Genomic DNA, 21,766 nt, shown 5'->3' on the forward strand with positions numbered 1-21,766 from the left:
CAACAGATGGGAACCCAGAGCTTTTGGTTACCTAATTTCGCCTGGATTTGGCTCTTAGAAAAACAGGAAAACAACAAAAAGGTGGGAGAATGTGATGGGAAAACAAATCTCTTACAGGAGGCTGGCTCCAATCAGGCGGCGGGCAACTTCCGTCGGGAGCCGCGAAAGTCGTCCGGGGGGAGGAGGGCGAGCGACCCGGCCCCCGCTGGCGCCTGCGCACTGGCGACGACCTGCGGGCGGAAGCTCGGGATCCGGCCACTAGCGCAGTCCGTGAGAACGGACCGATTAAATAATGTTTGTTCTCTATTGCTGCTGAGCCTATGCTGTGGTGAAAAACACCGCGAACCCGCGTGTTGGGATTCTTAGCTGTCCCCCTGCTCCGCCGGCACCGCCGAAGACAGCCCCTAGTGAGGGTCGCCAACGCTCGGGGGCCTGGGTTTCCAGGACGACACGCAGGCGCTCCGGAAAAGGGCGAGGCGACCAGATGGCTGGCGGGAAACACAATTTGCCGGTACCGGTTGTGTCTCTTCCCCATTAGTTCTGAGCCGGACACGGCGAGGACTCAGCCCTACCCGGAGCCCAGGGAGCTGGTGTGGGGGGGAGGCCGCGGACCCGAGCTCCCCGCCCGGAGCGATGGGCGGCCCCCGCGTGGGGCCGGCGCTCGGTGGGTGGGCCAAGCGTGGCCTCGGCCGGGACCCAGACCCCGACCCAGCCTCAGGCTTCTCGGTCTCAGGGGACCTGAGAGAACACAGAAAGCTCCCCAAAGAAGGAAAACCCACGCTTGATGAATTATAAAGTCTGCCCTTAGCATAACCACTAAATGCGTCTCTCTCTTTTTTGCCTGCAGGACAGTGGGGCAGCACTGCCGAATCCCAGCACCCGCTGATTGGTTTCTAAGTTAGCTTTCGGGAGCGGTATTTCAAATTACTAAAGACAGTGGTAGGAGACATTGACTATCATGTCTCTTCCGAAAACGCCCTCCACATTGCTAACCTCCTTGTCAACACTTGAGGGCAAAAAATTAAAAGTCTCTGCATCCAAGGAGGAGACAGGTACAGTGCTTCAAGGATCCCACAGACAGAAGTAATCGTGGCCATACAGAACTCACAGCACCTTCCCCGTTGCCCTGAATCTGAGACTTCAGGATACCTTAGTTTCATTTTTCTTCTTCTTTTTTTTTTTTTTTTAAGATTTTATTTATTTATTTGACAGAGATAGAGACAGCCAGCGAGAAAGGGAACACAAGCAGGGGGAGTGGGAGAGGAAGAAGCAGGCTCATAGCAGAGGAGCCTGATGTGGGGCTCAATCCCACAACCGCGGGATCACGCCCTGAGCCGAAGGCAGACGTTTAACCGCTGTGCCACCTAGGCGCCCCTAGTTTCATTTTTCTAATACACTTGTTTCAGTAAAATCAAAAGCTATACCTTTTATAGTACTTTTGAGTCAGAGTCCTGTCTCAGTACTCTGCCTAAAGACTAATTTTTTTTTTCAAATGACGATGTTTTCTATTGTTTTAAAACTTCTTTTAAAAGATTTATTTATTTATTTTAGAGAGAAAAAGTGGGAGGGGCAGAAGGAGAGGGAGGATAGCCAAGCATAACCCCTTGCTAAGTGCACAGGGCAACCAGGGCTGGATCTCACCACCCTGAGATCATGACCTGAGTGGAAATCGAGAGTCATGTGCTCAACGCAAAGAGGCACCCAGGCGCCCCTAGTTTTATGTTGTTTTAAATACACCCTGTTTTAGTTCCAATAGTTGCATGAAACTACTTTTTGGTACCTGGGCTCTGACTTTAAGGAACCAGTTTGTATCAGGTTTTGATAATTATTCTAAATGACAATAATTCCTTAAGATTTTCATTCATATAGAGATAAATGCAGCTCTCCACTAGACTAAGAATCAGCTGGCCTCAGCCCTACTCCCATCATGCCAGAACTCCCTCCAACACCTTCATCTTGTTTTCTTTTTAGGGGAGATTGTGCTAAAACCCCACCCAGCTTTTTTTTTTTTTTCTTTCTATTTCTTGAGATATTCCAACTCCATTTCAAACAATGTGAACTTCAGAAGTTTTGCTGGTGAACAAGGAAGGCATGATACCTCATAGAAATTAATGATGAGGGAACAGAAGGCAAGCTGAGGGCAAAGCACCCCTGCACCCCTCCCAGCCCCACTCCTAGGTAGGATGTGTGTGACATTCCTCAGGTACTGCTGGCTGCCCTAAAGCTAAGGGAAGGGAAAAACAAATGGTTAACTAATAGAGATCACAGTCCTGCCAGACATGAGTCTCCAGTGTCTTAGTGATTTACAAGGAAAAAGCATTCTTATCAACAGCCTAACTTTCAGAGACCCATAATTGAATTTTCTGGAGCCCTAACATCACCCTCTCTTCCATGAGTCATGTGGGAAACAGGCATAAGGAAATGTAAACTAAGTTAAGTTCTTTTACAACCTGCTGCTTATTGACAGGGAGTTGTAATAGAGTATAACATTCCTCCAAAAAAGTCCCAAAACTGTCTTAACGTTAATGCCTTACTAGAAATAAAACAAGCTTAATTTGGCAATAGCCAGGCCTCCAGTATCCTATAAATCTTTAGCATATCAAAATCCTTTTGAAAACCTCCCATTTTCCTTACCTCCCACAACTCCCAAGTATATAATCAGCCTTTCCTCACAACTGTAGTACAGAAGCTCTTTCTGCCCCTGGGTCCTGTCCCTGTGCTTCAGTAAAATCACCTTTATTGCACCAAAGACCTCTCAGGAGTTCTTTCTTGGCCGTCGTCGGCTCTGGACCTCACCAACATTCCAAAAATACATCATCAACATAAGCCATACTTTGTGAGAGCTGTAGATTAGTGGAGAGTTCCGTAAGAACAACCCCAGGGGCGCCTGGGTGGCTCAGTCGTTAAGTGTCTGCCTTTGGCTCAGGGCGTGATCCTGGTGTTCTGGGATCGAGCCCCACGTCGAGCCCCACGTCGAGCCCCACGTCGAGCCCCATGTCGAGCCCCACGTCGGGCTCCTACGCTGGGAGCCTGCTTCTTCCTCTCCCACTCCCCCTGCTTGTGTTTCTTCTCTCGCTGGCTGTCTCTCCGTCAAATAAATAAAATAAAATCTTAAAAAAAAAAAAACAAAAAACAACGACCCCACTCTCCTTGACTGACTTCACAGGAGGCCTTTTCCTATTTGTCCCCATTCCCTATCTGAATAGAACACACTTGGTACGGTTCTTGCTCTGCCAGTTTGCTCAGATTATTCCACTCTCTTCATTTCCAACAATCCAAATTCTGCTTTTACTCTTAAACCCAACTCAGATCCCTTCTACTCTAAATATGCCCCAATTAATGCAATTATTCTCACCTTTGAATTTATATAGAAATAATTACTAAATAATTTGACAGTTTTGAGGGGAGATTTCTTTTGTCCTTTGCTCATCAAAGGGAAAATAGACTTTCTCATTTTAAGGCTGCTCCACTTAATTGAGCAGGTGATGTGAGTTTAATTTTCAGCTTTGAATTTGGAATAATGGAGGTACATCTTTGTGCCTCAGTGTTTCGAACTGTGTGTGATGTAAGTGTGAGGAGGGCAGGCAATATGAGCTTTTTTTTTCTTGACTAGATGATGTTCAGTGTTTAATGTTACTATTTTTGGCAACCACAGGCAGTATTTGCAGTATGTTAGAAACATACAAGTGGTATTGATGAGGCAGCCTGGGAATCTCCAACTAACTATAAACTGCAGCAAGTTTTTCTTTCCCATTACTTTCTTAGGACTTCCTGAACTAAAGGAGAAAAAAAATATGGCGGATCATTCAAAACCCCTTCCTTCATCTCTTCAGAATGAGTTCATCCCTGAGGAAGTTCTTCTTTCTCTGACCTATGCAGCCAATGCTGGTCCTTGTCCTGAAAACTTACTGCCTCCTAAGAAAATTAAAACCCCAAAGGTGAGTATATACCTATACTATGTACTGGGGAACATATGTCTTTTTGGTATCCAGTTCATTAGATATTTGTTGAGCATGTTCTTGTTAAAAAACAAAATTCAACTGAGTAAATTTGAGGATCTAATTGGCTTTATTCAACAATTCATGAATCAGGCATCATCCCATATAGGAAGTGGAAAGGAGTTCTGAAAAGCTGTACAAAATGGAGGGCTTTTTTTTTTTTTTTTTTTTTTTGGCAGAAAGGGGCAGGGACAAGGAAGTCATAAACAAAAGAAAGGATTATTTTGGGCAAGGTCATCTTCTCCTGGGGAAGGGTGGGAGCCTATCAGGCTGATTATCTCAGTAATGCTGATCAGGAATGGTCCAGCTGATTGGCTTAAAATGCCACTCTTGTGAGATGGCAGAACTGAAATTAGGTAAGATGTTACATGTTGGTTTGCTGAATGGAGGCTTAGCACAAGTGGCTTCATTTTGGACTTGTTTCTTTTTTAATGTTATATATTCCTCTTTTTTTTATTTTAAAGATTTTATTTATTTATTTGTCAGAGAGGGAGAGAGAGAGAGCAAGCACAAGCAGGGAGAATGGCACACACAGAGAGAAGCAGGCTTCCTGCTGAGCAAGGAGCCCAATGTGGGGCTTGATCCCAAGGTCCTGGGATCATGACCAGAGCTGAAGGCAGACGCTTAACCGACTGAGCCACCCAGGCATCCCAGTATTCCTGATTGTCTTTCAAAATACTTTAAAATTAATTTCCTAGAATGAAAACTAAAATCATTTGCACCAGTATTTCCAGGGAAATGCTTTTTAAAATGTGATTTGCCTAAGTGATCATTATTATTACTCTCAGTCTTGATATTTTTCTTTCACTTTTGAATTGTCCCAGTTTCAGTTTTTCTCCGTAGTATTGATTAAGCATTCTGCTCTCTCTTTTTTCCGTAGACTATCCGAATGCCTTTAACGTAAACATGCCGAAGGATTGGCAGATTTCATTTGCCTAGAGCTCCCTCTGCTGTACATTCATGTATTTGCTTTTTCTTAGGGTACTCTTCCGCGTCCAGCGGACCAAGTCTGGTATCACCCTAATCGAAGAGATAAGTTCAAATACCTGATTGACCATCCTGTTTCCCTAACTGGTGCTGGAAGGTAAAGAAGGCTGATGGTGGGGTAGATACCAACGAATAGAGTCATTTTCTCATTTTCTCTCATTTCTTTGGGAGGGGCACAATTGGAAAAATCATAGAATCCAAGATTTTAAATTTGAAGCTTACAGTATCTTTGATGAATCAGAATACAATCTGAAGAAGACACAGAACCACCCTTCTGTGTGTAGGATTATTAACTCGACTGGCTTTTGGTTTGTTTAGATTTGCTTTTTGCCTGCCTTTGTGTCCTTGTCCACTTACTCTTCCGTCCTTTGCTGTAACTTAGTAAAAGGGACAGGATCCCACAAGCAGAGTGTCTTCTAGTGCCTCCTGCATCTGCGGTAGAAGATGAGGTAACAGAGCTATGTGAAAACCTTGAAGAGCAAGTGCTTCCTCCTTGGTTTTCCTCAAAGTGAACCTTCCACCTTTAGATCAAATCAGCAAATACTATTCGTTGTTTTTATGTCATTCTTAAAAATACTCTACATGCCCCAGGTTTCCCTGTGAAGATTGTGACCAGCTCATTTTCCACGTGTAGTCCATTTATCAGTTGCATGCCCCTCTTGAGATATCACTTCATCCGAAAGAAATAATATGTAATATTATGACACATTAATGACACATTAATATGTAATAATTAACATATTAATACATGGGTAGGTTATTTAGTCTTTTTTTTTTTTTTTAAGGTTTTATTTATTTATTTGACAGAGAGAGAGACAGCCAGTGAGAGAGGGAACACAAGCAGGGGTAGTGGAAGAGGAAGAAGCAGGCTCCCAGCAGAGCAGGGAGCCTGATGCGGGGCTCGATCCCCAGGATCCTGGGATCACGCCCTGGGCTGGAGGCAGACGCTTAATGACTGAGCTACCCAGGCACCCCGGTTATTTAGTCTTTCTGAGTTCCATTTTCTCATTTGCAAAAAGGGAATAATAGACTTACTCCATTTTGTGGACCTCCCAGGGATATTGTAAAGCACGTATTTTAAAGGAGATAATGGACAGTACTATGTATGTATGTATGTATGTATGTAAGCAAGCTCTACACCCAACATGGGGCTCAAACTCACGACCCTGGGGTCAAGAGGCGTGTGCTCCACTGACTGACCAGCCAGGTGCCCCTATACAGGGACATTTCAATATAAGCTATTATTACTCAGCTATGTCTCAGTGCTAGAAAAGGTGGCAGGAACTTGGGCTATTAACTATTGTGGCCTGGGGCTTTAGTGTCAAAATATCTATATTTTATTTTATACTTTCAGATCATGGTTATGATTATCTCTAGTTATAATTAGTAGTTATGAGATGTTTGAAGTACTTTGAAAAAAATAATAAGCTATATCTGAATGCAGCAGTAACCCAATATTAAAGTTTTAATGTCCAATGACTTCTGACTTGGAATTTTGAAACTGTGAAGATTTGTGGTAAACAGGATAATGGCCTCCCCGCAAAATGTTCTCACTGTACCTCAGAACTTGAATACATACTTTACATAGCCAAAGAGACTTTGCAGATGTGATTAAGGTTAAGGACCCTGAGATGGTGAGATTAACCTGGATTCTCAGGATGGGCCCAACCTAACTGCTTGAGTCTTTAAAGTGGAAAAAGAAGGAAGTTGAATGGGTCAGAGAAGAAGGAGGACACAGTGGAAGTGTGAGAGAGAAGGAATTCAGCCTACTATTGCTGGCTTTGAAGATGGAGGAAGGGAGGACAGAAGCTAAGAACTCCTGTTGGCCTCTAGAGGCTGGGTATGGCCCTCAGCTGGCAACCATCAAGGAAACAAGAATCTCAGTCCTAGAAGCGCAAGGAATTGAGTTCTGTTAACAACTCCAATGGGCACGGAAATGGATCTTCCCCTAGAGCATCCAGAAAGGAATATAGCCCTGTCAACACCTTGATTTTAGCCTGTGAGCCTTGTGTTGGACTTCTGACCTATAGAACTGTAAGATAATAAATTTGTGTTCTTTAAGCTGTTAAATTTGTGGTAATTTTTATGACACCAGTAGAAAATTAATACATGTATGTATAACTAATAGTATTTATAACAAGAGGCAACCTGTCTAGCAACCTTAAATATTTAGAGCACAACAGTAAAATAGAAAACAACCCAGAAAATAGCCTCTGAGTAATATTTTTTGACAGCTTTATCAGTCAGAGTTCAGTGCAGAAAATAAAAGCTATTTGAAGCATTAAATTGAGTATTTAACCAACTGAGCCACCCAGGCGCCCCTAAATTGAGAATTTAAAAAAATTGAGTATTTAAAAAAATTGAGTATTTAAAAAAAAGGGCTAAAGGAGCAGGCGTGAAGCAACACTCTTGGGAATAACTCTCAGAACAGGGTGGAATTAACCTACGACACAGNNNGTAGTAGCTGCCGCAGGAGTCCAAGAGTATGCCTCCTTGAACAGACGTTTGTCCAGACAAGGTCAAAATGGCCAATATACACATGAGAAGATGCTCAACATCACTAGCCATAAGGAGATGCAAATCAAACTGTGAAGATATACTATTTCACACCTACTAGGATGGCCAAAAAGCTGATAATAACAAGCATTTGTAAGGATGTAGAGACATTGGAAGTGTCATACATTGCTGGTGGGAATGTAAAATGGAGCAGCCTCTTTGGAAAATAGTTTGGCAGTTCCTCAAAAATTTAAACATAGGCTTACCAGATGACCCAGCAATTCCACTCCTAGGTATATACCCAAGAGAATAGATATACCCTTGGGTGTATACCCGAGAGAATAGATGGTATATGTCTGCACAAAAACTTACAATGAATATTCATGGCAGCATTATTCATGCAGCCAAAAAGTGGAAACAAACCAACTGTCCATCAGTTGATGAAAAACAAACAAAATGGCGTATACAGTGGAATATTATTCAGCCATAAAAAGGAATGAAGAAGTACGGATACCTGCCACAACGTTGATGGACCTCGAAAACATGCTAAGTGAAGGAAGCCAGTCATAAAAGGGCACATGTGTGTTTCTGTTTTTATATGAAGTGTCCAGGATAGGCAAATCCATAGAGACAAGAAAGTGGTAGATTATTGTTTGCTGGGGGTGGGGCTGCAGAGAAGAATGGGGAATTACTGCTAATGGGTAAGGGGTTTTTTGAGGGGTGATAAAAATAAGCTGGAGTTAGATACTGGTGATGGTCATACAACTTCGTGAATATATTAAAACTTGTAAATTGTGAATATAGTAAAAACTTGTGAGGATACTAAAAATTTATAAATTGTACTCTTTTAAAGGGCGAATTTTGTGATATGTGAATGATAATTGCAATTAAAAAAAAAAAGACCCCTTAACTGTGGTCCAAGGATCTGGAAGCTGAAATCAAGAAGCTGTCACTGCAGTTGCTGCACTGCCCCTCTGGACCGGGGTAGCTGGAGAATGGATTCTGGAATGTTTTAGGAAAATCACTTTTCCATGATGTTGCTGGTAGAATCAGCTAAAGACATGACAAGAAAGGGAATTCTGTTTTACTTCTACCTCTGAAATCTTGCAAAAGTGCATTTACTTGAGGAACTTAGTTCACACCCAGAACCCTAGCTGCAAGGGTGTCTGGGAAAGTGCTTTCCAACCCTTCCAACCCAAAGAGGGACCCAACACACACCAGGGCCTGCCATATTCTAGTGCTGACTTAGGTTTCAGAAACATAACCAGACTGTCCTTAGGATGCTTGTAACTTCATAAGTCATTACTTGAATTGTCAAGAAAAGATTAAATTGTGTTACGTACACTCTTTAAGAAAGCTGCCAAGTTTTAAATACATTTTAGAAAGTATTTTTAAAAAGCATTCCTCAGTTATTTGGAAAATCGATCTCTCTGAAATACCTCATTCCTTGACAACTTCAAATAAAAGAAATGCTTATTTATGAACATAACCAGTGATGATTTGAAGAAAAATGTGAAGTATGAACTCAGTTTGATAATCTGGGGGATCCAGTTTTTGTGCTATGGCCAAGATTCCAAGTTTTGTTTTGTTTTTTGTTTTGGTAAATAAAAATAGATTTTCCAGAGGAGTGGAAGCAGGTGATATACCACAACAGTTTTATAAGAAATAAAAAGATATGGTATTTGTCTTTGTCTGGCTTATTTTACTTGGCATAATGTTCTCCAGCTTCATCCATGCTGTCGCAAATGGCAGGAGTTCCTTTTTAAAGGCTGGATAACATCCCATTGTCTATATATACATATTTTCTTTATCCATTCATTAATCAGTGGACATTTAGGTTGTTTCCATGTCTGGGCTATTGTGAATAATGCGTCAGTGAACATGGGAGTGCAGATATTTTGTCAAGATCCAGATTCATTTCCTTTGGATATAAACCCAGAAGTGGGGTTGCTGAGTCATATGGTAGTTCTATATTATTTTTTTGAGGAAGTTCCATACTATTTATCATAATGACTATACCAATTACAATTGGGGGGAGGGGCTGAGACGTGTGAAAATCACATGCAGTAAGTGGCCTGATTATAACTGTGCTAAGGTGAATCTGGCAGAAGTGTGTAGAATATACTAGAGAGACTTGAGAATCCACATAAAAAGTAGGGAGAGCTTGGACTGGTGATTTGGCTTTGGCAAGAGGCAACAGGGTCAACGCTAGAATGATATGAGGGTGGCTATAAAATTAATAAGTGTTAGTGGTGGATAGGAATTTAGGGCAGTGGATGGAAAGGAATCAATTATATATGCTGACGTTTTGATGGATAGAATGGTGGTATTTCCTGAAGAATTAGTGAGGATAGGAGGGTGGAAAGTTAGAATGGAGGGAAGATTATTCATGTTATGTATAGGTTACAAATGTGATAAGGTGAGATTTGATGGCATTGCCAAGAAGAAAGTATAGGGTAAGAATACAGAGAGATGAGGCCAGAATGTTGCAGGGCATTTCCGTTTAATAGACAGGAAGTCACAGAGGAGTCCAAGAAGGAGTAGTTAAGGCAAAAGAACTAGGAGAGTCCAGTAACATACAGGAGAGGAGAGTGGATTTTTTTTTAAGATTTTATTTATTTATTTGAAAGAAAGAAAAAGCATGAGCAGGGTGGGGAGGGGCAGAGGGAGAGGGAAAAGCAGGCTCCCCAGTGAGCAGGGAGCCTGACATGGGGCCCGATCCCAGGACCCTGGGATCATGACCTAAGCTGAAAGCAGATGTTTACCCGACTGAGCCACCCAGGTGCCCCAAGAAGAGTGTTTTTAAAAAGAGAGATAATCAACCCTGGGAGATAATACAGGGAAATGGTGGAAAAGAAGAGCTGATGACTTAGCAGTAGAACATCATCAGCTTTCTAGTGGTTTCAGAAGAGAGCTAGGGATGGAAATTAGATTGCAAGGAAATTTCAAGAAATCTGATTAAAGGAAAGTAAAAGATCGGTCAATCGATAGATAGATCCTGATAACATGACAGCAATGCATGGTCAAGGGTAGATTTTTAGAAGGGGAAAAGACTTGAGTTATAGTCCAAAGGGAATATTCCAAGAGAGAGGGAGACACACAAAAGTAGTTTGGTGGAATGAGATCCCAAAGGATTGGGTAAAGATGAAATCAAGTACATAAGTGGAGGAAATAACCCTGGGGAAGAGAATACATCTTAGCCCGAGGTTGAAGGAAGGGAAAGAATTTGTGATATGAAGGAGAAATGTGAGATGGGGAAGGGGAAGAATGGGGAAGGGGTGGCTCATATCTAATGCCTCCACTGTCTTAATGAAGTATGAAGTAAGGAGACTGGTTTTGTGCCCCTTTTCACCCACTAGAAGGATGTGTGTGGATCTTACCCACTCTTATCCAATAGCCAGACAGAAAATTTATATGGTAAATACATTTTTCTGATTTTTTAGGGATATTTCTTTTCTGTACGATGTTAAATACGTTAAAGGAGAGGCCAGGGAGAGTTTGCTTTGTCCCCCACGTTCAGAACGTTCATTACAGTCACATGATGGTGTCATTGTGCCACATAAGGTAAATAAAATATTTGACAAATAATTTCCTCTCTAATTTTTAAAAATAATTTCCTTAAAATATAAAGCAATGTTGTACTGTAAAAACAACCTGTATTTCTTTTCAGTTTTCATAGCACTTTCTAATTATTTCTAGGAAAGGGTATCTAGCGGGAAAGGATCTATGATTTCTTGTTTTAAGCCATTTTCCAAACTATAATTAATCCACTTTAATCTATCATGTAATCCACTTTAATCTATTTAATCTAAATATTCCTTTAATCTAGAAAATACAGTATAGGAGACTAGATTTTTTTTTTAAAAAAAAAACTAATGTTAAATTTACAGTTCAAAGTTGTAGAATTCTTATTTTTGGCATGTTGCTAAGGCAAATTTTAAATTCCTATTGAATTTTATTTATTTTTTATTTTTATTTTTTGAAAGATTTTATTTATTTGAGAGAGAGACAGATATAATGACAGCGAGCACTTGTGGGGAGGAGAGGGAGAAGCAGGCTCCCCATTGAGCAGGGAGCCCAATGCTGGGCTCAGTTCCAGGACCCTGAGATCATGACCTGAGCCAAAGGCAGATGCTTAACTGACTGAGCCACCGAGGCATCCCTCCTATTGAATTTTAAAGAGTCTGTGGATTACTGAATGTGTGGGACATGTGTGAATAATACTACAACCAAGGTTATTCTTTAATTCATGGTTATTTTTTAAATGTGTGTTCTGCTAAATGTTTTTTTACTATGTCCTATGGTCCATATTACTAATACTGGTATTTCTGTAATCAAAATTTCTTAATCAATAGTATCACTTTGGGGTAGGAATGTTGATTTATGCAATTCAACTTTTTTCATTTACTAATGTTTTCATTTTTATCCTTCTTTCTTTCTTTTTAAGCCAAAGAAACTAACAGATACTTTGATTCCTGAAGAATTTCATATTGTGTCAAATACAGGAGTTTCAGGTTTGGAGTGTTATGATGAGTGAGTACTGTGGTATATCCTGATTATCTGACAAGTGGGATTGTTTCCTCCTTCCCAGACATAGAGGAACCTGAGAACAGTTCACCCATGTTCCTAGGTAATCTCTGCATTGAAATAAGGAAACATTTGGCCTTCCACCTGAAATTTAAGAAAGGTGTCGAAGTGAAAATGTCTTATAATACATTATATGTTAATTGAATTTAAATAAAAATAAATAAATTAAAAAAAATTAAAACGTCCACCAATTTTAAGTGGACAGTTTAGTTTTTTAAATTAAATTATGGAGTTGTGCAGTCATCTCATAATCCAGTTTTAAACCATTGGAATTTCTATTTATTGGGATTGTTTTTAACTTCTCCTAGCTATGCTTTATAGTTTTTGATGTTGGATATGTTACACTCCTTTTGCTTCATGTATTGCTGAATATTTTATTATTGTGAATGAAACTGATTTCTTATATTCATTTTTGGGTTGTTCATTGATTGCACATAGAAATACGACGAATAATTGCATAATGAATTTGTATCTTGTGATGTTATAAAACTCATTTATTAATTCTAGTAGGTTTTATTTGTAGAGTCCTTATCATATTATCTGAAATTAAACAAGTTTTACTATCGCCTGCCCCCAAAAAGGAAAATGTCTTATTGAAAAGAGTTTGAGATTTTGGTGATCAGATTGTTCTCTTTCTGTCTTTTCCTACTGTTTAATTTTGAATTTAAAAAGTATCGGATCTTTGTTCTGAATGCTTGCCTAGGCCTCTTTAGGAACGGTTTTGAGCAGTGGCCAAGGAGACAAAGGAAAGTAGCCCTCTGAGCTGCCGTCTCATAATGCACACTCTAGGGCTTGGCTCCAGCCTGCGTGCTAGTCATCTCCAATTTTCTTTGTTTCCTGCTTATGAGATTCAAAATGGGATCTTGCTTGTATTTTCTGAAACAGTGTTTGAATGTTTGATAGTGTAAAAAACTAGAACTGTGAACTAAGGTTTTATAATAAAATCTCCAGAGGCTGTCACTCTTTTTACTTTTCCAATACACATGTTAACAGCATTTCCTTATGATAGTGGGTTTCAGAACAACATTGTGCCAATATTAATCATTTTCTGGGGAACTTTTTATTTTTGTATAATTTCAAAATTATAAAAATGGTACAAAAATATAACAAGCAATTCTCATGTACTCTCTTTTTTTACTATTTACATTTTGCTTTATTTGCTTTGATGCGGGCGCGTGTGCGTGCACACACACGCACACACAGACACACACACACATTAAAACTACTCAAGAGTAAGTTGGAGATATGACCCTTTACCACCAAATACTTCAGTGTGTTTCCTAGCAACCCACTAGTTATAGATCTTTTCGATGACTTTTTTAGCTTCATCATTTCTTCTGTGTTTATTAGTTAGCATTTTACCATATGGATTCATGGATTTCTTTTTTTTTCTGTGGGTTATAGTTCTTTACTATGATTATTTTTATGTTCAAAAATTTTTAGATTTGGCCAATGTTAGCTCTTTAAGCTGGCTCCTTTGTTCTTTGGACGTGTCCCCATAATTCTTTGAGTGTTCCTTATTTTCTGACTTGATAAGATTTCCAGGTTCATCTTATAGTTCCCACCTCCAGCTATGGAATGAGCTATGTCACTTCTCCAGGGAGTGCTGATTCCTTTTAGTGGAGAATGGTACTTAGAAGTCAAGATCTGGGTGATAGGTGTGCTTGTTGTGTCTGGGCTATCATTGCTTCTGGCTCATCTCATTCATTTTTGAAACTCTGAGTCTTCATAGTCCCTGGAGATTTTTTTTTTTTAATGATTTTTTATTATATTATGTTAGTCACCATACAGTACATCCCCGGTTTCCGATGTAAAGCTCGATGATTCATTAGTTGTGTATAACACCCAGTGCACCATGCAATACGTGCCCTCCTTACTACCCATCACCAGCCTATCCCATTCCCCCACCCCCCTCCCCTCTGAGGCCCTCAGTTTGTTTCTCATAGTCCATAGTCTCTCATGTTTCATTCCCCCTTCTGATTACCCCCCCTTTCTTTATCCCTTTCTTCCCCTACCGATCATCCTAGTTCTTATGTTCCATAGATGAGAGAAATCATATGATAGTTGTCTTTCTCTGCTTGACTTATTTCACTTAGCATTATCTCCTCCAGTGCCGTCCATGTTGTAGCAAATGTTGAGAACTCGTTCTTTCTGATAGCTGAGTAATATTCCATTGTATATATGGACCACAACTTCTTAATCCAGTCATCTGTTGAAGGGCATCTCGGCTCCTTCCACGATTTAGCTATTGTGGACATTGCTGCTATGAACATTGGGGTGCATATGGCCCTTCTCTTCACTACGTCTGTATCTTTGGGGTAAACACCCAGTAATGCAATAGTCCCTGGAGATTTTTGACTGATCTATTCTGAAAATGGACCTTATTAGCCAACTGAGTTCCAGTGAGGGGCAGAACCAAAAGAAATGTTTAACTAGGGGAAGAAAAATGTTACATAAATAATAATGAATTAGAAGGATTACCATGTGGTTCTCATTGTGATACACATTTAGGTGGAAACGGGCACTTTTCAGAGGACAGATTTGGCTGGGAGTTAGGAAAACTGGGTTCCAGCTTCATCTCTGCTTATTAATTTTATAACATGTTTATTCACTTAAGTGTTGATTTCAGTGTTCTTAAAACATCCTTCCACCTTTGAAAAGGCATTTAAAAAAGTGAATCAAGGAAATGTTCATATTGTGTCATAGAAGGAATGTTAATAAAACTTCTTTACTAAAAATATTCCAAATATGATAAATGTTATTACATCTGTGTCTGGAGATGTCTAGGTGGGATCTTGTGGGTAAAATGATGGACCTTTTCGATTGCCTCCAAGATTCCCAATTTCATAAGGTCTTAGGTTTATCATGTTGTGATAAGTGATAAACAGGCCAGCTAATTTTCTTACAATAGTATTTATCTGTCTTATTTATTACAGCAAATATACTACCCTCCTCACAGATAGTGAAAAGAGGCTATTGCTCTTCCCATCCATGTAAGTACAGTTTATTTTTTTTATTTTATTTTTTTAAAAGATTTTATTTATTTATTCGACAGAGATAGACAGCCGGCGAGAGAGGGAACACGAGCAGGGGGAGTGGGAGAGGAAGAAGCAGGCTCATAGTGGAGGAGCCTGATGTGGGGCTCGATCCCAGAACACCAGGATCACGCCCTGAGCCAAAGGCAGACGCTTAACCGCTGTGCCACCCAGGCGCCCCACAGTTTATTTTTGAAAGTATTTCTTAGAAGGAACATATACATATGAATATGTATTTTAATATATATATATTTATTTTTCTTAGTACTTTATTGCATAGAAAATACTAAAGTTATAGCAGAAACCGAAGATTATAATTGCCCACAATTCCATCATCTAATCAGTGTTTTCAATTTTTACATATTTATAATATATTTAAATACTATAAAATATTTTTTTTTACAGTTTTAAATTTCTTTTTTCTAAAATTTTATTTTATTGTGGTAGGAACACTTAACATGAGAACTGTCTTCTTAAAAAAAAAAAAGAACTGTCTTCTTAATACATTTTTAAGTTTTCAACATAGTATCATTGAATCTAGGCACAATGTTGTACAGCAGATCTGTTTGCTATAGTCTTTTTTTTCTTCTTATCTCTCCATTGTCCTTTTTCTTCACTTACATTGTGAAGTAACCAATATTAACAGCTTGGTATTTATATCTCCATATTTCTCCCATGTTCTTACAGTCCTGCACACTAGATGTATAGAATTTTTGGAAGAAAACATTATTTCATTTATGCAAAAGAGGATCATACTATTTACATTTTTCTTTTCCTTTTTCTTTGTTTTAAATTTTATTACTGCTATAACCCACTAGATCTGTACATACAGGCCTAATGCTTTAAAATACCATTAATATTCCAGGGGCACCTGGGTGGCTCAGTGCATTGGGTGACCTCTTGGTTTTAGCTCAGGTCATGATCTTGGGGTCTGGGATTGAACCCTATGTCAGGCTCCACACTCAGTTGGGAATCTGCTTGGGGTTCTCTCCCTCTCCCTCTGCCCTCCTCCAGCTCGCTTGCTATCTCTAAAATAAAAAAAATACCATTAATATTCCGTAGTGTATACATTTTATATATATTCTTTTTGTCATTTGAGGATGACCTGTTATAACACTTCATTACATAAGTCTGTCACCTTAATCTTTTAGGAAACCTAATAAAAGAGTAGAGGTGGTCCAGCTGAATGATGTGATGGATGCTATGCTAGAGAGGGCTGGTGTGGAAAATCAGGAATATACAGGGCCAACCAAGGTAATCGCAAAGATCAATGTAACCTAGTGGGTGAGAGATTGCATTCTGGAGCCAGAATGTCTGGATTGGAATCCTGGCCCTGCCATTTATTAGCTAGTGACCTTGGGCAAGTCACTTAATGTATTTGTGCCTCAATTTCCTCATCTTTATATTAGAGGTAATAATAATACTTACCTCATAGGGTTGTTGTGGAGATTAAATGACATATGAATGTAAAGGGCTTAGAGTAGTGCTTGGCATGTAGTACACACTATAATTGTTGGTATTATTATTACTGTATTTCATTGACTATAAGGTACCATTCATTATAAGACCTTTATTATTTTATGTACCACTAAACACACTGCCAATTAAACCATGCTTTCTTACCACTTAAAATTTTTATTTTATTAATGAAAGAGCTCTTTCAATCTTACACAGATACAGATGTTTTTCTTTATGAGGTCTCTTTCTCTTTTGTTTTGTAAATTTTTATTTTTACAAAATTTGAAACTTAAAGAGAAGTTCAGTATAAGGCATTCCTATGTAAGCTTTACCCAGATTCACTAATAGTTTACATTGTGCCCTACTTGCTTTATCATTCTCTCTTCTTCTCTACATTCACATCTCTATATGTATAGTTTTTTCTGAACCATTTTACAGTAAGCTGGTGACATTATGCCTCTTTATCACCAAACATTTCAGGGTATGTTTCCTATGGATAAGGACATTCTCTTATATATCCATAATACAGTTATCAAAATCAGGAAATTTAACATTGAAGTAATAATATTACCTGTCCATATTCAAATTTCAAATTTTATCAATTGTCCCTATAATGATTTTTATAGCTCTTATCTCCTCTGTTTCATGATCCCAGGATCACATAGTGCTTTTAAGTGTCATGTTCCTTTAGACAACAATAATCTGGAACAGTTCTTTGTTTTTCTTGACCTTGATATTTGGAAGAGCATATGCCAGTTATTCTGTAGAATGTTCCTCAATTTTGGTTTGTGTGATGTGTACTCATGATTAGATTCAGGTTATGCATTTTTGGCAGGAATGATATAGAAGTGATACTGTGACCTCAGTGCATCGTGCAAACAGGTACATGATTAAACAGACTTTTGAAAATAATATATCATTTTTGTAGATATATTTATAAAGAAAAATATAAGTGAAATGAATTATCAAGGTGTCTCTAAAACATTCACATTCGGAGTCTTTACTTCCTAAAATGGTGTTTTACTGATAAGACTGTAATGAATACTGATGATATTCCTTATCTTCTGCCAGATGCACAAACTACTACATATATTGAGGAAGGAACAGACAATTTACAATACAGTATTTCATGAACTTATTCGACAAGTCAGTGTGGACTGTGCAGATAGAGGAGAACTACTATCCAAAATCAGGTGAGAGCTGTTATTGGAATATCCCAGTTTCCTTTTGAGCTTTATATTACAGTTATGTTTATATCTGCTTTTGAGAAAATCACAAAAGTTCCCTTCTCTATTCTATTGATAATAAGGAACTGAACTGCATTTCTATTATATTTTCTATAATAAAAATATGATGGTTGAGAACTTCCTTAAGATGATTTCTGTTGGGATGTTTGATATCATATTATTTTTTTTAAGATTTATTTATTTTACAGAGAGAGAGTGAGAGAGAGAGAACACAAGTGTGTATGTGAGGGGAGCAAAGGAAGAGGGAGAGAGAGAGTCTCAAGCAGCCTCTGCACTCAGTGTGGAGCTTGATGGGGGGCTCGATCCCATGACCCTGAGATAGTGACCTGAGCTGAAATCAAGAACCTAACCAACTGTGCCACCCAAGTGCCCTGACACCATATTCTTTTATGATTGGGGGTGAAGTGCTGTGTGAAATACTAAAAAATGTATTGATCCTGGAGACAGACTGATCTGGTTTCAAATCAACATCTAGATGTGTGACCTTGGCAAAAGTGTGAGCCTTAGTTTTCTCATCTGTAGATGCAGATAATTAACTACTGTGAAAAATTTCATTTGTCCATTTGTTCACTCATCAGTCAGTGATGTCTATTGAGTGTCTACTCTGTGTCAAGCATTAAGAAGCTTCATAGGATTGTGGGGAGGTTAAATGAGAGCACAGAAGTAGATGCTCAGTGCATATAATTATAATAGATGAACATGATAAATACTATTATAGCCATAATGCTTCTTATGACTGTGGCACTTCACAAAAAGCTAGAAGGGATAGTGGAATTAGAATACTGGATTCACATTACGTATCTGCAGCTTCCTTGCCATGGAACCACAGGAAAATTATTCGATCTCTCTGAATGTGTTTCTCCTGAATGAGAATTAATAACATGAATTTGCCCTATTTGCCCACTGTCTGATGTGTGGAAGCTGAGTCCTCCTATCTGATGGTGTGAGAAATGAGGAGCAAAGCCATTAATAAGATTCTTGTCAAGATTAGATACTAAGGAGTCAGTTCTTGGAACACCTTAAGAGCTGGAGAATGCAAATTAGAATGAGGATAGGGACAACTGAAGTCTGAGTTGTCAATCTGAGAATAGAGCTGGGAGGGACAGGTGAGGAAGCATAGCAGAGGAGCTAGATGACTAATGGCAGATCCAGACTTTCCCCTCACAAGGACTAGAGGTGAGTGGGACTCTTCCAGCTGATTTCAGGAGTTAGTTTCTAGGGGCCAAAATAAGGTGGGGTCCAATCTGAGAAGTCTAGACAGAAAGAGACAGGCAGGCATGTTAAAGCCAAAATCCTTTAAGAAAAGTTGAGACACCAGGGAGACAAAAATACTAACTCCAAGGTACCAGAGACAGGATCTCAGTAGGGCGTCAAAGCCAAGGACTTTGAATACGGTAAAGTTGGGAATTAAAAACGTAAAGTAGGTGATGGAGCACCTGGCTGGCTCAGTCAGTAGAGCATGTAATTCTTGATCTCGGGGTAGTGAGTTCAAGTCCCACTTTGGTCACAGAGCTTACTTTAAATAAGTAAATATATATATATACATAAATAGAAAGTATACATGAGTGTGGGATATTCTTTAAAAAAAAAGAATACAAAGTAGGTGAAAATAAACAACGAGGTTTTAGGCCGATTGCTGCAAACATTCATGATGTATCTATGGAATGGTGAAACATTCAGTAGGTTCAGAATAATCTCGTGGTCAGTATTTTGTTGTGGTAGGAGATCTTTTGAAGGTCTAGGGCCCACCTTCAATGGGGAAGACTACAGTTGTCCTGAGCTTGATATCTTAAAGAGTTTTCCCTGCTTCACAAGATTGTTGTGAAGATCCAATGAAAGTCCCCAGGAAATGGTAATGCCTTGGAAATAGTTGAGATCAGCCTCTGACTTCTTTGCTCTCTTTGCATATTACTGTAGCTTTCTGCTTCTGGTCTTATTGAGTGCTTTCTGATCTGCTTGTGTGTGTGTCCGCTTTTCATGCAACTGCCCCTAAGGCCTATTGCAGCAGAAGGAAGTTTTCTTCCTTCCTTCCTTCCTTCCTTCCTTCCTTCCTTCCTTCCTTCCTTCCTATCTTCCCCTCTCCCTCCCTCCCTTCTTTCCTCCCTCCCTTCTTTCCTTCCTCCCTTTCTTCCTTCCTCCCTTCCTTCTTCCCTCCCTCCCACCCTCCCTTCCTCTTCTTTCTTTCTTTCTTTCTTTCTTTCTTTCTTTCTTTCTTTCTTTCTTTCTTTTCTTTTCTTTTCTTTTCTTTTCTTTTCTTTTCTTTTCTTTTTTCTTTTCTTTCTTCCTTTCTTCCTTTCTTTTCTTTCTTTTCTTTCTTTTCTTTTCTTTCATTCTTTCCCAGAGAGAGCACACAAGCAGGGGGAGCGGCAGGCAGGGGGAGAAGCAGGCTCCCGGCTGAGTAAGGAGCCCCATGCGGTACTCGATTCCAGGATCCTGGGATCATGACCTGAGCTGAGGCAGACACTTAATTGACTGAGCCACCCAGGCATCCAAGAAGGAAGTTTTCATATGCAACAGAGTTTCATAATAACATTTTTTTTATAGGAGGAGGAATAAACTGCCGCATTGGGTATGAGCTAAACAAGATTCTTACATTAGAAAGAAATAGGGATGCTGTTGTAATCTTTTTGGTTGACACTATAAATATCTTTGGATGTGGCAGGCACCTGACTTTTTTTCAGTTTTTTCAGTTGTTATTTTTGTTTTTTACAATATTTTATTATGGAAATTTCCAAATATCTGTAAAAATGGAAATGATTTTAAGTTTTTTTTTAAGAGAGACAAAGGAGAGAGAGAGAGAGTAGGAGCAGAGGGAGGGGCAGAGGGAGAAGGAGAGAATCCTCAAGCAGGATTGCGCTGAGCATGAGTCCCACACAGGGCTTGTCCAAGCTGAAATCAAGAGTTGGTCACTTAACCGACTGAGCCACCCGAGTGCCCCAAAACAGAAATAATTTTAATGTGAACGCACACATACCTACTATCTAGATTCTGCTGTTAACATTTACCTCTATTTGCTTTATCACTTGTCTATCCATCTAGCCATCCTTCTGTCCATCCATCAATTTCATGTACTTCAAAGTAAATTGCTGACTTCAGTGTATTTCCCCCTAAATACATTGTCATGTATATCATTAAACAAACAGAGTTCATTATTTATTTGCCTTTTTTTTCATTTTGAGTAAAATTTACATGTATCGAGAAACACAAATCTTGTCTGCCTTTATTGACTTTTGACAAATAAAAACTCTTAACAACATATGGAGGATTACCATCACCCCACAAAGGTCCCTAGTGCTCTTTCCCAGTAAATGCCCACCCCCACTTCTCCAGGAGTTTTGACTTCTTTCCCTCTTACATTAGTTTCACCTATTTAGGAACTTCATATAAATGGGATCATGTAGCATATATACAGTTGACCCTTGAACAACTTGGGTTTGAACTGCACAGGTTCACTTCTAGCAGATTTTTTACAGTCCAGTACTGTAAATGTATTTTCTCTTCCTCACGATTTTCTTAATAACATCTTTTCTCTAGCTTACTATATTGTAAGAATACAATATATAGGGCTCCTGGGTGGCTCAGTCGTTAAGCGTCTGCCTTAGGCTCAGGGCGTGATCGCGGAGTTCTGGGATCCAGCCCTGCATCAGGCTCCTCTGCGGGAAGCCTGCTTTTTCCTCTTCCACTCCCCCTGCTTGTGTTCCCTCTCTCGCTGGCTGTCTCTCTCTCTCTGTCAAATAAATAAATAAAATATTTTTAAAAAAAATTTAAAAAAGAATACAGTATATAGTACAGTAGTTTGCTCCTAGTTTGTTATTTACCTATTAATTTTTTAAAAATGCTCATCTGACTTTCTTTTATTTATTTTTAAAGATTTACTTGTTTATTTTAGAGAGAGAGAGAGAGAGAGCACATGCATGAGCAGGGGAAGGGGCAGAGAGAAAGGGGGACAAGCCTTCTT

The 21,766-nt window shown here is 39.3% G+C and overlaps 1 protein-coding gene across 1 annotated transcript in view; it reads left to right on the plus strand.

Annotated features, from left to right (window-relative positions):
* The first annotated feature begins 225 nt into the window (after positions 1–225).
* AXDND1 (axonemal dynein light chain domain containing 1) overlaps positions 226–21,766 on the plus strand; it is an 88,080-nt gene continuing 66,539 nt past the window's right edge. Inside the window, exons 1-9 of the mRNA XM_008696903.2 lie at positions 226–511; positions 848–1,052; positions 3,766–3,938; positions 4,979–5,082; positions 10,925–11,045; positions 11,929–12,014; positions 15,005–15,061; positions 16,255–16,357; positions 17,633–17,754. Of these exons, the coding sequence (XP_008695125.1) occupies positions 959–1,052; positions 3,766–3,938; positions 4,979–5,082; positions 10,925–11,045; positions 11,929–12,014; positions 15,005–15,061; positions 16,255–16,357; positions 17,633–17,754 (860 nt within the window). The 5' untranslated portion in view covers positions 226–511; positions 848–958. The remainder of the gene's footprint in view (positions 512–847; positions 1,053–3,765; positions 3,939–4,978; positions 5,083–10,924; positions 11,046–11,928; positions 12,015–15,004; positions 15,062–16,254; positions 16,358–17,632; positions 17,755–21,766) is intronic.

Source organism: Ursus maritimus, unplaced genomic scaffold (assembly GCF_017311325.1).
Source record: "Ursus maritimus isolate PB19 unplaced genomic scaffold, ASM1731132v1 scaffold_2, whole genome shotgun sequence".
Lineage (NCBI taxonomy): Eukaryota > Metazoa > Chordata > Mammalia > Carnivora > Ursidae > Ursus > Ursus maritimus.